Here is a 14,699-nt window from a genome sequence, read left to right on the forward strand (position 1 = left end):
AACATGTGCGGGGCCTGACCTTCAAGAAAGGCCTTCAAGGCAGGTTGTTTAGGAGAGATACAGCCAGACCCTGTTGTTTAAGATCCCAGGCAGAAGGGGGCCTGGCTAGGCCTGACCTTTCCTTGGGGAATTTGAGGAGAGGTAAGAAGAGGGGGTTCTCCTGGATAGTGTCTTCTGGATAATGTCTGGAACTGTCTCCTGGACAGAGGGCAGCAGGAAGACATTGGACCTACTGGTTTAAGGATGGATATTTGCTGGTCTCTCAGTGGGCTGAGGAGATAGTTGGCAACCCAGGAGTGGCTGGGGTGAGTAGGGGTCTTTAGTGTAGAGTGCTGCTTCGGGCACATTAGAATCGCCTGAAGATGTTTTAAAAATGCCAATGTGTAGGTGCCACCCCGGACCTAATGGATCAGAATATCTGCGGGTGGGCCAGGGTGGTGGTCAGTTTAAATATTTCCCAGCTGATTCTGATCTGCAGTCAGATTTGAGCACAGATCTTAGAGCATCAGAATCACCAGGACCCCAACCCAGATTTTGATTCATTGGGTCTGGAGTAGAGTCTGAGAAGGTGCATTTCTAACAAGTTCCCAGGTCGTGGTGATGCTGCTGTTCCAGGACCCACACTTTGGGAACCTCTGTCCTAGACTCATGGGTGTTTAGAGTGTCCTTTGAGTCTTTAATGCTCATACGGAAACTATCATTTGTCTGTTTCGGTGTTCTTATTTGTCAAGTCATCTTTGCTGTGGATAGGACTGTGATTTGATTGAACCAAAGGCTGCTTATGTTGTGACTAGCTGTGGGACTTTGGAAATGTTATTTAACCTCTTCAAGGCCCAGTTTCCTCATCTATAAAATGGAACTTGATGCCAGTTTCATAAGGACCATGAATGTGTATTAGTTAGGACTTTAGTTTTGGGAGGAACTGATATGCAGGTATTTAGGAGGAATTTGTATTTTTATTATCACTGAGTCCACCATAGTTACTAAGTAAGGCAGGGGAAAAAGAGAATACAGAATAATCAGTACCACGAAATCTCTGTAAGGTGGCATTTTATTATATTGTCTGTTGAAATCTGGTTGTCTCAGCAAATAGGCAGCATTCCCGTACTCCTCTAACCGGTTTCCAGCAGACAGCTCTGGAGCCAGGTGTCTTGGAACCTGGCTGCACAGCCTCACAGCTAAGTGACTTTGGGCAAGTGAGCCCACCTCTCTGATTCTCTCTTCTTTTGCAAAATGGGGATGATGTCTTCTTCAACAGGGTTGTTGGAGCAGAAATAGTCTTGGAATATACAAATATGTGCCTGACCGACAGTAGGTGCTTAGTACAAGGCACCTCTTATTTTTGTTTCATTTGGCCCTTTTTCTTTTTCAAAGGCTTATGTTCTTTCAGTTAATTGAGGGTAGAGACGGTTGCCTCTATAAGCCCTTTCAGCTCTCAGGGAGAAATAAGACAAGTGCATTAATAATTCAGAAAGAGCCCTGGCCGGTTTGGCTCAGCGGTTAGAGCGTCGGCCTATGGTCCAGAGAGACCTGGGTTCGGTTACCGCTAAGGGCACATACCTCGGTTGCAGTTTGTCCCTGGCCCTGGTCGGTCGTGCGGGTGGCAGCCACTCGATGTGTTCCTTTCACATCGATGTTTCTCTCTCTCTCTCTCTGTTCCTCTCTTTCCCTCCCACTCTACCTGAACAAAAAATGGAAAAATGTCCTCGGGTGAGGATAAAAACAAAACAAAAATAATAATTTAGAAAGAAATGACATGGCCTTTAAATGGCCTGTGGCTACCTAGCCATGCTTAAGGCTGCCCCAGCTGTTTGGGCCAGTCTGGGACAGGATCATGCAGCTGTCAGGTCTGACATGGATCACTGCGGGCAGGGACAAACTGCTTGCATTCTGAATCCATCTCTGTAGTAGGCCATTTAGACATATCAGTAGGAGAGGAACATCAGCTCCATAATCCTCTGGATATTTTATTAAGCACCTAACACGTACCAGGCAGTGAGCTAGATGTGCTTCACTTATCTGATTCCTTCAGCAGCTATGCATTGAGTGCTCACTGTGGGCCCACTACTGGGGTTTGCAAGGATGACCTTGCCCTCGGCGTGTTGCCAACCTTGTATCCCTAGGGTATGCCTGCAAGAAATGATTGCAAGGAACTTGAGCATTAGGTTGGGTTGCTCTCTGAAGGTGGGTGGAATGAAATGCTGCTGTAACTGGAAATCACTTGGAGTTATGCTATAATGGTAGTTTATTTACTTTTTTAAAAAAGAAAAGTCCAATAGTGCAGATTTAGATTTCTTTTTATAGAATAAATATTTTTATTTTTTTATTACAGTTTACCTTCAATATTATTATTTTGTGTTAGTTTCAGGTGTACAGCAAAGGGGTCGGATAATCATATACTTCACTACGTGCCCCCCTACCCCCCCGATGTTTCCTGTACCCACCTGGCACATAATGGTAGTAGTTTATTGCTATGCAATTAATTTTGGTCTGCATAATAGAGCTTCACCATAAAATGAAAGAGAGTTAAATTTTTTCTCTTTTTCTTTTTTATTTAATTTATTGGGGTAGCCCTGGCCGGTTTGGCTCAGCGGTTAGAGCGCCCGCCTGCGGTCCGGAGAGACCCGGGTTCGGTTCCCGCTAAGGGCATGTACCTTGGTTGCAGTTTGTCCCCGGCCCTGGTTGGTCGTGCGGGTGGCAGCCACTCGATGTGTCCCTTTCACATCGATGTTTCTCTCTCTCTCTCTTCCCCTCTCTCCCTCCCACTGTCTGTACAAAAATGGAAAAATGTCCTCGGGTGAGGATAAAAAAAAATAAAATAAAATAAAAAAATTTATTGGGGTGACATTGGTTAATAAAATTACATGTTTCAGGTGTACAATTCTGTAGTACATCATCTGTATATTGTACTGTGTGTTCAACCACCCCAAGTCAGGTCTCTTCCGTCACCATTTATACCCCCTAAACCTCTTCTACATCCCCACCCCCCCACCCCCCAATTTTTTTTCTCCTCTATTTTCTCCATTCAGATCAACCAATATTCACTTTAGGTTGAAACAGGTATTTCTTTTTTCTGTCTGTCTTGGAATAACTACACCACATGACTTCCTTTGTATTTTCCTGAAGCTTTGTGAATTATTAACCAAGGAAAGAATAACTAAAGTAGAAAGTGTTTACAAAAAAATAAAAAAACCTGCTAGGGATAACCATTTAGAGCACACAAGTGTTTCCTTCTCACTAGACCACAAATACCAGTTTAGACATTTGGAGAGTCCAAAACTATAGAAAGTGTTCCAGTGATTTGAGGTGGGGAGAAACCCTGAGCTGAGTTCCACAAGAGCAGCTTCTTCAGACCAGCGAGACATGGTGCCACTCAGGGACGTTTTCGGAACCAGAATTGACCACTGACACATGGGGAAGGAAAATCTGCTGGTCTCCTCTGTCAGGTTTGGCCTCTCTTCTGGGTGACTGGGGGAGATTAACAAATGTTTTACACACTCCATCACTTTCACATGGTCACCTGACGTGCACTTTGCTGCCTTGAAGGTTACCTTGAAATAATAGTTGTTTGTTGGCCAGTGTCCACTATGTGTGTTGTCTGTAGTGTGCTCATTCAGACACAGGGCGAAGCCAGGTGGTGACTGAATGACCTGGTCTTCTTGCAGAGGTGACGGCAGTTTGTCAGAGGGACTTTTTTTTTATCCTCACCCGAGGACACTTTTCCACTTCTTGTTCAGACAGAGTGGGAGGGAGAGAGAGGAAGACAGAGAAAGAAACATCAACGTGAAAGGGACACATCGAGTGGCCACCACCCACATGACCCAACCAGGGCCGGGGACAAACTGCAAATGTCAGAGGAACTTTTGATAGTCGTGGAGGAGAGTCAGCATTTAGGCTGAAATGCTTTTTGGCCATCATTGTCCTTGGTTGAATTTTATTGTTTTTATAATGTCTCTAGGCTTACTTGAATATCTGGGGTGCTTCCTCTCCAGGTTTGGTTCTGCTTACACGTCTAAAAACAGAACCATAAGGTTCATCTGCAACAACAGAAATGTCCCCTGACTGTCACAATCAGACAGCATGATGACCACTTTGGACGTGGCTTTCTAGCAAAAGGTGTGGCATACCTCCCGTCTTGTTCTGCCCCTTTAAGGTTAGCACTGTGTTCCTCGGGACCCTGGCCCTTTCTGGATGTGCTCTTGTCCAGCCTTCTTGTCTCGCCAAGGCAGTTTTTGTTTGACAGTCCACGTGTGGAACCATATATTGTTTGTTTTTCATGTTTTCTAAGTTAAATTACCAAGTCTCTAAGGGAAAGGACACTGCCCTCTTTTCCCCCCTCTGTTTCCTTCAGCTTTGGCTCCATCTTGTGCCAAAGGTACTTGAATCCCCTACCCCCCAACACTTGAGGGGCCAAAAAGCCCAAGTGATGCCTGCTGGAGGTGGAGTGTGGGGAAAGCGGGTTGGGACAGGCAGCCAGGAGCGGGAGGAAGTATGCCTGGCCTAGCCAGAATGATCTGGGTCAGAGGTTAAAGGAACAAAGTGAAAATCACTGTGTCATTCCGGAGGGACTGGCAGAACACAGGAGCCAAAACAAAAACGAGCAGTTCTCCAGCCAGCAGCCTGCTCGCCCCAGCCTTGCGGAGGATGCACAGTAAGCAGTCACCCTCCTGCCTCCTGCTGTTGCTCCCCAGGGGCGCCTGTCTCAAAGCAGTTTGATTTCATCACCAGCTCCATCTGGAATTTGAGATTTACTTTCTTAGTTTCTGTGTCAGGGTTCCCCACCAACACTCCCCCCCCCCCTCCAGGTTTGGTGATTTACGAGAAGGGTTCACAGGACCCAGCCTAAACAGTGCGCCCTCCATGTCTGCTGGTTGTGTGTCCATGGATTTAACGAACTGCAGATCAAAAACGTTCAGAAAAAATATTCCAGAAAGTTGATCCCTAAACAACACAGTGTAACAACTATTTACATAGCATTGACATTGTGTTAGGTATTATAAGTAATCCAGAGATCATTTAAAGTATACTGGAGGGTGTGCATAGGTTCTGTGCAAATGCTACATCATTTTATATAAGGGACTTGAGCATCTGTGGATTTCGGTAGCCATAGAGGGTTCAGGAACTAATCCCCTTGTGGATACTGGAGACCCAGGGATGGCTGTAGCTGCTCATGGCTATAATTTGTTATAGCAAAAGGATACAAAGCAGAATCAGCGAAGGGAAAAGGCACACGGGATAAAGTCTGGAAGTGACCCGGCTCAAACTTCCAGAGTTCTCTTCCAGTGGAGTCACTGTTATTTCCCCCAGCAACAAGCTGTGACAGCATGTGTGCAATGTCACCAGGGATGCTCATTAGAGACCCAGAGCCCTGGGTTTTGACTGGGGCTGGTCACATAGGCATCCTCTGCCTAGTAGGCACCAGAATTCCTAACTCGCAGAAGGAAAGCAGGTGTTCAGCATCAACCACGTTGCACAGAGTCCAGGTGCAGAAAACCGTTCTTATTGGAATGGTGGGAACCCTCCCCAAATCTGAGTTTCCAGATGCCAGCCAAGGGTATGTGTAAACAGTCTCAAGCCTGCTGTATTGTCTTTTCTGCAGTTTCTAAAGTTGCTCTTACTTTGAATTTATTGAATTAGAGGTTCACATTTGTGTCCAGTGTTGAGGTATTGGCTAGATGGGCCTTGATCTGTCATCACTTAGGGAGAACCGTGGTCTGGATCGATGGGTGTTTTGCTTTCTGGACATGGTTTTACTTTGATGGTACTGCCTGCCTACCAGCCTGCAGCCTGGGTTTCTGCCCAGAGGGAAAGTTGACTGCCTGCTTCTGACCTTTTACCAAGATGACTACCATTCCTGCTTCACCCCCTTGCCCTGCTGGGGTTGTCAGACTGATCCCGGCAGTGCTTCCTTTTCTGGGTTCCTGGGTGGGTTTGGAGGCATTGGCAGTGCCGATACCAGATACCATCTCCAGGCCCCACAGCACAGACTTGCAGCTTTCTGGAAGGAAGCTGGGGTGGGGGTAGGGGTAGGATTGTAATTAACTTCCATTTAAAACCTGTCTTACCATTATAAAAGTATTCTGTGGAAATCCATCTTTGGGATTTGAACCTCTTTGCCTTTAAGTTTTGCTCTTCTGCTGTTTTTGTTTTGTTTTTCCTTTTTGGTTTTTTTCTTTGAGTTATAGTTGCGTGGTTTCACAAATCTCACATCTGACGGTGGTTTAGAATAATACACAGTTGACACTTGAACAGCGTGGGGTTAGAGGCACTGACCCATGGCACAGTCAGAGATCCACATATAACTATTGACTCCCAAACGTAACCACTAATAGCCCACAGCTGACTGGTAGCCTTACCAATAACATAAACTGTCGATTAACATATTTTTATGCTATATGTATTATATACTATATTGTTACACTAAATAACCTAGAGAAAAGAAAGTGTTATTAAGGAAATCATAAGGAAGCCCTGGCTGATGGGGCGCAGTGGTTAGAGCGTCAGCCCAAGCTCCAAAGGGTCATGGGTTCCATTCCCGGTCAAGGGCACATACCTGGGTTGTAGGTTCGATCCCCAGCCCTGCTTGGGGTACATAGGGGAGGCAGCCAATCAATGTGTCTCTCTCCCTCTCCCCTCCCTCCCTTCCACTCTCTCTAAAAATCAATGGAAAAAAATATCCTCAGGTGAAAATTAACAAAAAAAGAAAACAAAAATCATAAGGAAGAGGAAAAGATACATTTATTGAAGAAAACCCACATATAAGTGGACTTGAGCAGTTTAAACCCGTGTTGTTCAAGGGTTAGCTGCACGTCTCACTGTCCCCAGCAGGTTCATTCTCGCTGACCTGCCCTCTCCTACGCAGCCTCAGTGCCAGAGAAGGTCCGAAGCAGGGGTTCTGCCCGAGCTTCTCAGCCCAGAGAGGGCATCTCAGTGTCTGGCTCCCGTGTCATTTATATTTGCATTAGGTCATGTGCCCTCTTACTTATGGCTTGAATGAATTCACTTATAACTCCTGCCTCTGCTGTGACCAGATGATCTGTTTTGAGCCACGGCAACTATTCCACAGCCCTGGCCAAAGCCATGGGCAGACTGTGATGACGTAGGGTTGTGGCTGAACTAAGCTGGTTACATTCAAACTTCTGGCAGCTTCGCTGAAGTGTCTTCAGCATTCAGCTAGGGTGGGCATGGGGGAGGGAGGAGATTGCCCTCCTAAACAGGAGTCTGGTCACTAAACAGTCCTTAGGGACAAGAGCCTTTCTGCACCGTTATTAGTGTTCAAAGTCTGCAGAGAAGAGCTGAGGCGCAGAGCTGCACAGGACAGGACGCCAGCTCCGAGGGGGCGGTGGGCGAGCTGGCCTTGAGCATGAGCATGGCCAGTGTATGCGGGACGAGATTTCCAGAACACTATTTCAGTCACAGTTGGCATTCAGTATTATTCTGTTCAAGTTTCAGATGTGCAGCGCAGTGGTTAGACCATCGTGTACTTTGTAGAGGAACTAACGTTTTAATTCTACTTCATTTCAGTGGCTTTCGTGTTGCACAGAGCAGCGCGGGAGTCGTGGCACCGTGGCCTTGGGAACTCTGATTTAGGCCAGGCACAGGTTTTAGAGGATGTCGTCGTTCACGTGAGGGTTTGGAATCCTGCCTGGCGAAAGCTGGGTTTCAGCTAAAAGTGTGTCTGGTTAATGTTGGTTCACTATGTTCACTTAGTATTTTGAATGGAATGGTGGTAGAGTTTATGTGGGATATGAAACTCTTTTTTTAACTTTTATATTTTCTTTTTTTTCTAAACAAGTTTTTTATTTTTTATCATTTGCTTTAGGTTGCTGCCGCAACTGGCCACACAGTAGTGTTGGTGGACCAAGCAGAGGACATCCTGGCAAAATCCAAAAAGGGAATTGAGGAAAGCCTTAAGAAAATCGCCAAGAAGAAGTTTGCAGAAAACCCCACGGTAATTTCTTGTTCTCAATATCCTCAGTCCTCTGACCACTTCACATTCTTTGGGTGGAGGCAAGGGTGCTGGCCTTTGCTTACTTCTGCAGTTTGTTTATGTAAAATGCATTTCTCCGTAACTTTAGACTAATATAATAATAAATCACTAAACCTACAGAGAAGACTGGTTAGAAAACAAGAGTACATAACCATATTGTTGGGTAGGATTTGAGGTTGAGGACAGAGTTTTTGTGGGTAATGAACTCATTCTATCCACCGAGAGTTTGGGATTGAATGACACCTGTTTTGTTATAAGGATGGATGAGGGAGAAACAGCAAGATAATTTTTGTACTTGCAAGTTAAAAAGAAAATGACATCGTAAACATTGTACTTAGTTGGAAACTTTTGATTGCTTAGATAATACCTTATGCCTATTGTTGATGTACTGGCTGGAGAGGAAGCTAGAGAGTCATTGTCACTGTCCAGCAGCAGAAGAGGTACAAGAACTTGAACGCGTGGCAGGTCGGAGCGCTGGTCTACCGGCTCCTTTTCCTCGGACCTTCACAAATAATTAGAACTGCTGCAAAAGTCACCCCAGTGAATTTTTGTTTACCTGTCACCCTGTTGACGTTGCTTAAGATGGATTTCCTTGCGGCTTGAATGGAAATCCTCCGTAGACAGGCAGAGGAGAGTGCAGGTGGGGTTATCCACAGGGATGTGTCTAGTTATCCTTAAAAACCTTTTCATCGCCCTGGCCGGGTGGCTCAGTTGATTGGAGCATCGTCCCATACAAAACGGTTGCAGGTTCCATCCCCAGTTGAGAAGTATGAAACGTTACGTCAGTGTTTCCTCCTCTCTCTCTTTCTCGCTCTCTCAAATCAATAAAAAAAACATAACCTCAGGTGAGGATTTAAAAAAAAATTATTGTGGTAAAAAATATATAATATAAAATGTGCCATTTTAACCATTTTAATTCAGTGACTTTAACTATATTCACACTCTTGTACAACCATGACCTCTATTTCTAAAATTTGATCTTTCCGAAAACTGTACCCAATAAACGATAATTCCCCATTCCCTTCTCCCCCCAGTCTCTCTTAACCTCTAATCTCTCTGCCTCCGAATTTGCCTATTCTAGGGACCTCATTCATGTAAGTGAAATCATACAATATTTGTTCATTTTTGACTGATTTCTCTCATTTGGTATAGTTCTTCAAGGCCGATCCATGAACTTCATTCCTTTTTATGATTGAATGATATTCCATTGTATGTGTATACCTCACTTTGTTTATGCATTCATCTGTCAGTGGATACTTGGTGGTTTTCACCTTCTGGCTGTTACAAGTAATGCTGCAATGAACATTCATGTACTCTCTGTTCAAGTCCCTCTTTCAGTCTTTTCAGTTATATACCTGGAAGTGGAATTGGAATCGCTGGGTTGTTATATGGTTATAATCCTTTGTTTGTTTTTTGAGGAACCACCAAACTGGTTTCCATAGTGGCTGCAGGATTTTACATTCCCACCCGCAGTGTGTGCAGGTTCCAGATATTCTACATCCTGGCCAGCACTTGTTATTTTCCATTTTTTCACAAAAGCCATCATCGGAGATGTGAAAGTGGCATCTCGTGTTTTGGTTTTGCATTTTCTTGATATCTAATCACTTTTTAAAGATCAGAGGGATGGCGGTGCCTGTAGTTTTCAGAGAGAGTCTGAACCCAGATAACCTGCATTTTTCACTTGTTTGCTCTGCAGACATCCCCTGTGGGCAGAGACTCTGCCCATCCTGTGTAAATAGATGACCCTGTGCCCAGGTGCCTGAGCTTCTGAAGAGTCACTGCTCAGGAGTTGTCTCCTGACGTTTCTCACCTTTGCCAGGGACATGCTCTGAGGAGGGGCGTGTCATCCGTGGCCCGTGTGGCTAACGTCTGTGTTCCCCCAGCTCTGCGCTGACTGGTACAGGGCACTGGCTCCAAGTGGCTGCTCAGCACTTGGCCCGTGGCCAGTCCAGATTGAGTTATGCTGAAAGTGTGAAACAGACACCAGATTTCAGAGACTTAGTAGAAAGAAAAAGAATATAAAACATCTAAGTGTTTAAAATATTGATTACATTTGAAATTATAGTATGTTAGATATATTGAGTCCAATAAAAATTTTACTATTTTTGCTCTATAAAACATAGTCAATAGAAATTGTAAAATTTCCTGTCCTCTCACATTATGTTTCTGTTGAACAGCTCTGATAGTTGTCTCTTCCGTGGTGATTTGGGAGCTTTTGCTGATTATGACCATTTTGATGCCCATGGGCAAATTACATCTTGAAACCAAATGGCAGCTGATAGAGGGACTGCCTGTCTCTGCCCTGACGTCTGTCTGTGGAGACCTGGAGTCCGACGAGGAAAGATGGGACTTGAAGCTCTTTGAGAGCATGGGCTGTGTCTGCCGTGTTTTTGAAGCACCAGGTGCTGGCCGATTATTGTTTGCTGAGGGACTGCTGAGTTGGGCTTTCTTACCCTCTCTGTTGGCTTTCTCAGCTCTTCCCTACCTCCTGTGAGAGGGGACTAGTCAGCACCACCTCTCAGACTAACAGATGGTCCTGAGCTAAGTTTTCGCCCTTTTCTGGAAGGACAGATTACAGTCTGCGTGGACCAGAACGTGCAGCCTGTCACTGGGAATAGATAAGCAGGCCAGTGCAGGCGCCGTGAGCAGACAGTGGTAACGGGAGCAGAGCTGGCCAACAGCTGGGAAGATTACGGCATATCCACGACAGGGAAAGTTGACCAACAGCTGGGGTTGCCCACAGGCTGAATTCTTGCCCTGGTGTCTAACGTCCATGGAGATGCTGTTGTCCCTAAGCAGGAACAAAGGGAGTTTTATTTCTCAGCATCTCAGGGTGCATTCAAGTTATGTCTGGGGTATGAGGCCTTTTCTCACCCTCCTCTTTCCCTCACCTTAGCAGCAAACCCCGCACCATTTCCTGTTGAGCTCAGTGAATGTTCTTCCTTCCCCTGCAATAGGCAGGTGGTGAATTTGTGGAGAAGACCATGAGCAGCATATCGACCAGCACGGACGCAGCATCCATAGTCCACAGCACGGACCTGGTGGTGGAGGCCATTGTGGAGAACCTGAAGGTGAAGAACGAGCTCTTCCAGAGGCTGGATAAGTTTGCCCCAGAGTACGTGCCCTGGCATTCTCGTTGGGTCTGAGGCTTGGGCTTTGCTCCCAGGAAGGCTTCTTCTGACAGTAAGCTCACTTCCCCTCTGCAGCCCACAGCTATTTCCCTTGCTCTGCATCTGCCATTCCCAGTTGGCTTCCTGAGGCTTGGGCTGCCCTGATCGATCCTGGTCCCCAAACAAGGGTGGAATTTCCCATGGTACACGGAGGGTTCATCCAGGGACAGGCCTCTGTCTCTTGCAGCATCTGGAGCATGGACCCTCTCCAGCCAGAGGATGGAGGAGGCTTAGGCATGTCCTTCCATGTCTGCTGAGGAACCTCAAAGCAGTTTCATGTGTCCCCCTGATTTGGGGGGAACTAACAATGGTGTAAGTGAAGGAGAGGCCTCTGTCTATACTAAGTTCCCCAGAACTCTCATGTTTTGAGCTTTATCTGTATTAAATCGAAACAGTCTTGTGAGTATTAAAGGAGCATTAAGTTCTGACCAGGCTTCTGGCAGAGCGTGGGAGAGAACAGCCAGCCCCAGGAAGGTCAGGTGCCTGGGGCTCAGGACTCTGTGCACAGTCAGCAAGCTTGTGCACACGTGCAGCTCACGTTCTGAGTCGAGCCTTCTGCTGTGCTTGACTCTTGGCTTTTGGTGGTTGTGACACCTGACTGACTCATTCATATCCTCCTTCTGTTTCATTTGGCCGCACTCACCCTTCTTTGTTGGAACTGAAAGTCAAAATAAGGTTATCTGATAAAAGTAATTCTTAGGTAGCCACCAGTGAGCAGTGGCTAAAGAGAGACCCTTGCATAGCTGGAATGTCAGCTGTCAGAGCCATAGGGCCTGGTGTCTGGAGAGGCCCTGCCCCTAACAAAGAGAAGAGACTTATCTTTCTGCCACCTCCCCATCACTCTGCTGATCCACAAGTTTATACTCTGTACACTGGCATTTGGGGGCTGCCTTTCAAATGTCCTGAAATACCAGTGGAAACAGCCTGCCCGCTCCTGCTGCTGTGGCTCAGGGTGTGCGGTTTGCGGCAGCCACCTCTTACTGCAGAGGATCTTTTCACGTTGCCTTCTGTGGCGAGCAGTAGTTTCTCTTATTTCCTCTAACCAAAAAGCAAGACTTGACAAGAATTTTAAAACTTTAAAAAAGGGGAGGAGGGGAAACCTCTCTACCTGGCTTGTATATTGGCTAACTTGGACGTTATTTGAGAAAGGTGGGTGCTGTAGTGCCTTAAAAGTGAAGCACTCTTCTGGCTGAGGACTCTTCCCCCCGGCCCATGGCTAGCCACACTGGCTTCTCCCTTCGCCTCACTCTTCTCTCCTCTTTCCAAATTACTTGTTTCTTCTGCCCCTCCTCCCACTTGCCCCTGAATTCAGGCAGATTGTAGTATTGCATTTTGTTAATCAGAAACCCTGAAATCTAGTCTGAGGGACTTCCTGTGCCAGGCCTTTGTGTTTCTAATTAGCATGAGGCTGTTCTGTGTACACTCACCCACTAGGTGGCACCATAGGGAAGCCTGGAAGCTTGCCTGTCTGAAGATCTGCCCGTCCTTCCCTTGGCATCCCTCTTTCTTGTGGTCTTAAGTTAAATTTGGTTTCACTCAGTATGTATTTTTTAAAATTAGTAATATTCAATATGCACAAAAGAAGATGGTGGTGTGTTTTTAGGAGTAGAACATCTTGAACTACATTTATGACATGTATACAAGTATCTTTTCTTCCCCAGTTCTACTTATGGAACCTTAAAATTGCTTTTGGACCAGGTTGTTCTCTTCTCTTTTCATTTCAGTTCCCATTCAATGGAAAAGTAAAGCTTTTTACTCACGGTAAATCTTCAAGTTTCTTATCTGATGTTTCTAGCTGAGAATTCAGATTTCTTTACATTTTTCATTTGAGGGTCTGTGGTGCATCCGACATTCTTTGCTTAGTCTTTGATCGCTTAGAGTTTTATTTTGTGACTGAGATTGTTTAAGTAGCTGCCTCCTTTTTCCCCCTCACACACCATGAAAATTAATTAATACAAGTAGAGAGGAGAAATTTTGCTCAATAAAATTAAGGAAAGATTGGCAAAGATTACACCTTTAGAACAGGTAACTTTTAAATTAATATAAAATTTTAAAATTAAATGAAGCAAGTCACTTTATTTCAGCATCTTTTATGAAGACATTTCTTTCCTCTGACTTCTCCGGGGTCAGAACAGCAGGTCTGGGCAGGAAGCGGTTGCCTCGCGCATCGCACTCGAGAGTAGGCCTGAGTGTTCCCGAGATGGGGCTCTTGCTGATAACCCCCGTCTTTCTCTCCACAGACACACAATCTTTGCCAGCAACACTTCGTCTTTGCAGATCACGAACATAGCCAATGCCACCACCAGACAGGACCGCTTCGCCGGGCTCCACTTCTTCAATCCAGTGCCCATGATGAAGCTCGTGGAGGTCAGTGGGTGCCTGCTTGTGCGTGTCTGCTTGCTTTGCCAGCTCTCGGTCCTGCTCCTCTGACCATAGCCGGCCCTTCCAGAGCCGAAGGAAGGCCTCTGTGCTTTTGTTTCTTCGCAGCCCTGTGTTCTGACCCGTGATGTCCAGGAGGGCTGTTAACTTTGTGGAATGTCAGTTACTTGTTTATGCGGTAGCTGGTGGGAAGGCTACACTAAAGACCACTGGCTTGATGAGACCCTTTTGCTGCAGGCTGTAGATGGAATTCCTGTTGGACGGCCTGGTTTTACACACGAGCCACTATCACCACCTCGTCCACCACTCCTGGGGTGAATTCGGTCCCACTTAATAGGGCCTCAGTATTGTTCCCAGATTGAGGCACATCTCTTGGGTATTGTGATCAGAGCTACTTAAAGAGCTCCTGATAGCCTTGAACCTCCTGACCACAGACCCACAGGTGGAAGGGAGTGCCCAGGGAGGGCTGCCCCAGCCTTCCTGGCTGGGCTGCTTCTGTTTGCGTGGAGACTTGGGGATGATGGAGATGGAGTCACAATAGACAATTGGTACCTGAAATGTGGCAACTTGCCTTTTACAGGGGACTAATTACAGGGTCTGAGGAACAGCTGCTATTAAAGTAGCATTTGTTGTGAGGTTGAGAATTTATTGCCGTGCGAAGTGTGGGGGACGTGGAGCCGGGCAGACCTCCGGAGCCCTGCGAGCCTCCTGGGAGAGTGTCTCAGGATGTTTTCTCCACTGCCTGCTCCTCCAGGGCCCTTCCTTCCTTTATCCCTCATCCCTGCCCCCCACCCCCGCGCCAGCAGGAGCATTAGCTTCTAGGTGAACGAGGACCATATTTTCCCATAGTTTTCTGTCAAGTGACAGTTCTGACCCAACTTGCGATAGGAGTCTCTGTTCTACTAACATTGCTCCTCAGCTTCTTCCAATTTACCCCATTCCCTAAGGCTGTTTTGAAGACATTGAGGAATAAAGGAGGGGAGCGGGGTGCAGGGAATAGACAAAACCACATTTGTCCTCTTTTATGCAGAAAAGAGCAAAAGAAGTGGAATGGAATTTTTAACATTTCAGTACTTGGGGACTAATTACTTTCTTTAGTTACTGTATCATGCACAGATGTGTTTTGGAGATAAAGACACATTTTATAGATTTACTTCAAA

At 46.1% G+C, this 14,699-nt stretch overlaps 1 protein-coding gene across 2 annotated transcripts in view; it reads left to right on the forward strand.

Annotated features, from left to right (window-relative positions):
• Nucleotides 1-14,699, forward strand: part of HADH (hydroxyacyl-CoA dehydrogenase) — a 49,356-nt gene that overhangs the window by 20,263 nt on the left and 14,394 nt on the right. For both annotated transcript variants that reach the window (XM_036241079.1, XM_036241089.1), the window contains exons 2-4: nucleotides 7,823-7,951; nucleotides 10,948-11,105; nucleotides 13,401-13,527. In XM_036241079.1, the coding sequence (XP_036096972.1) occupies nucleotides 7,823-7,951; nucleotides 10,948-11,105; nucleotides 13,401-13,527 (414 nt within the window). The remainder of the gene's footprint in view (nucleotides 1-7,822; nucleotides 7,952-10,947; nucleotides 11,106-13,400; nucleotides 13,528-14,699) is intronic.

The sequence above is a fragment of the Molossus molossus genome, unplaced genomic scaffold (assembly GCF_014108415.1).
Source record: "Molossus molossus isolate mMolMol1 unplaced genomic scaffold, mMolMol1.p scaffold_m16_p_1, whole genome shotgun sequence".
In the NCBI taxonomy this organism is placed as follows: domain Eukaryota; kingdom Metazoa; phylum Chordata; class Mammalia; order Chiroptera; family Molossidae; genus Molossus; species Molossus molossus.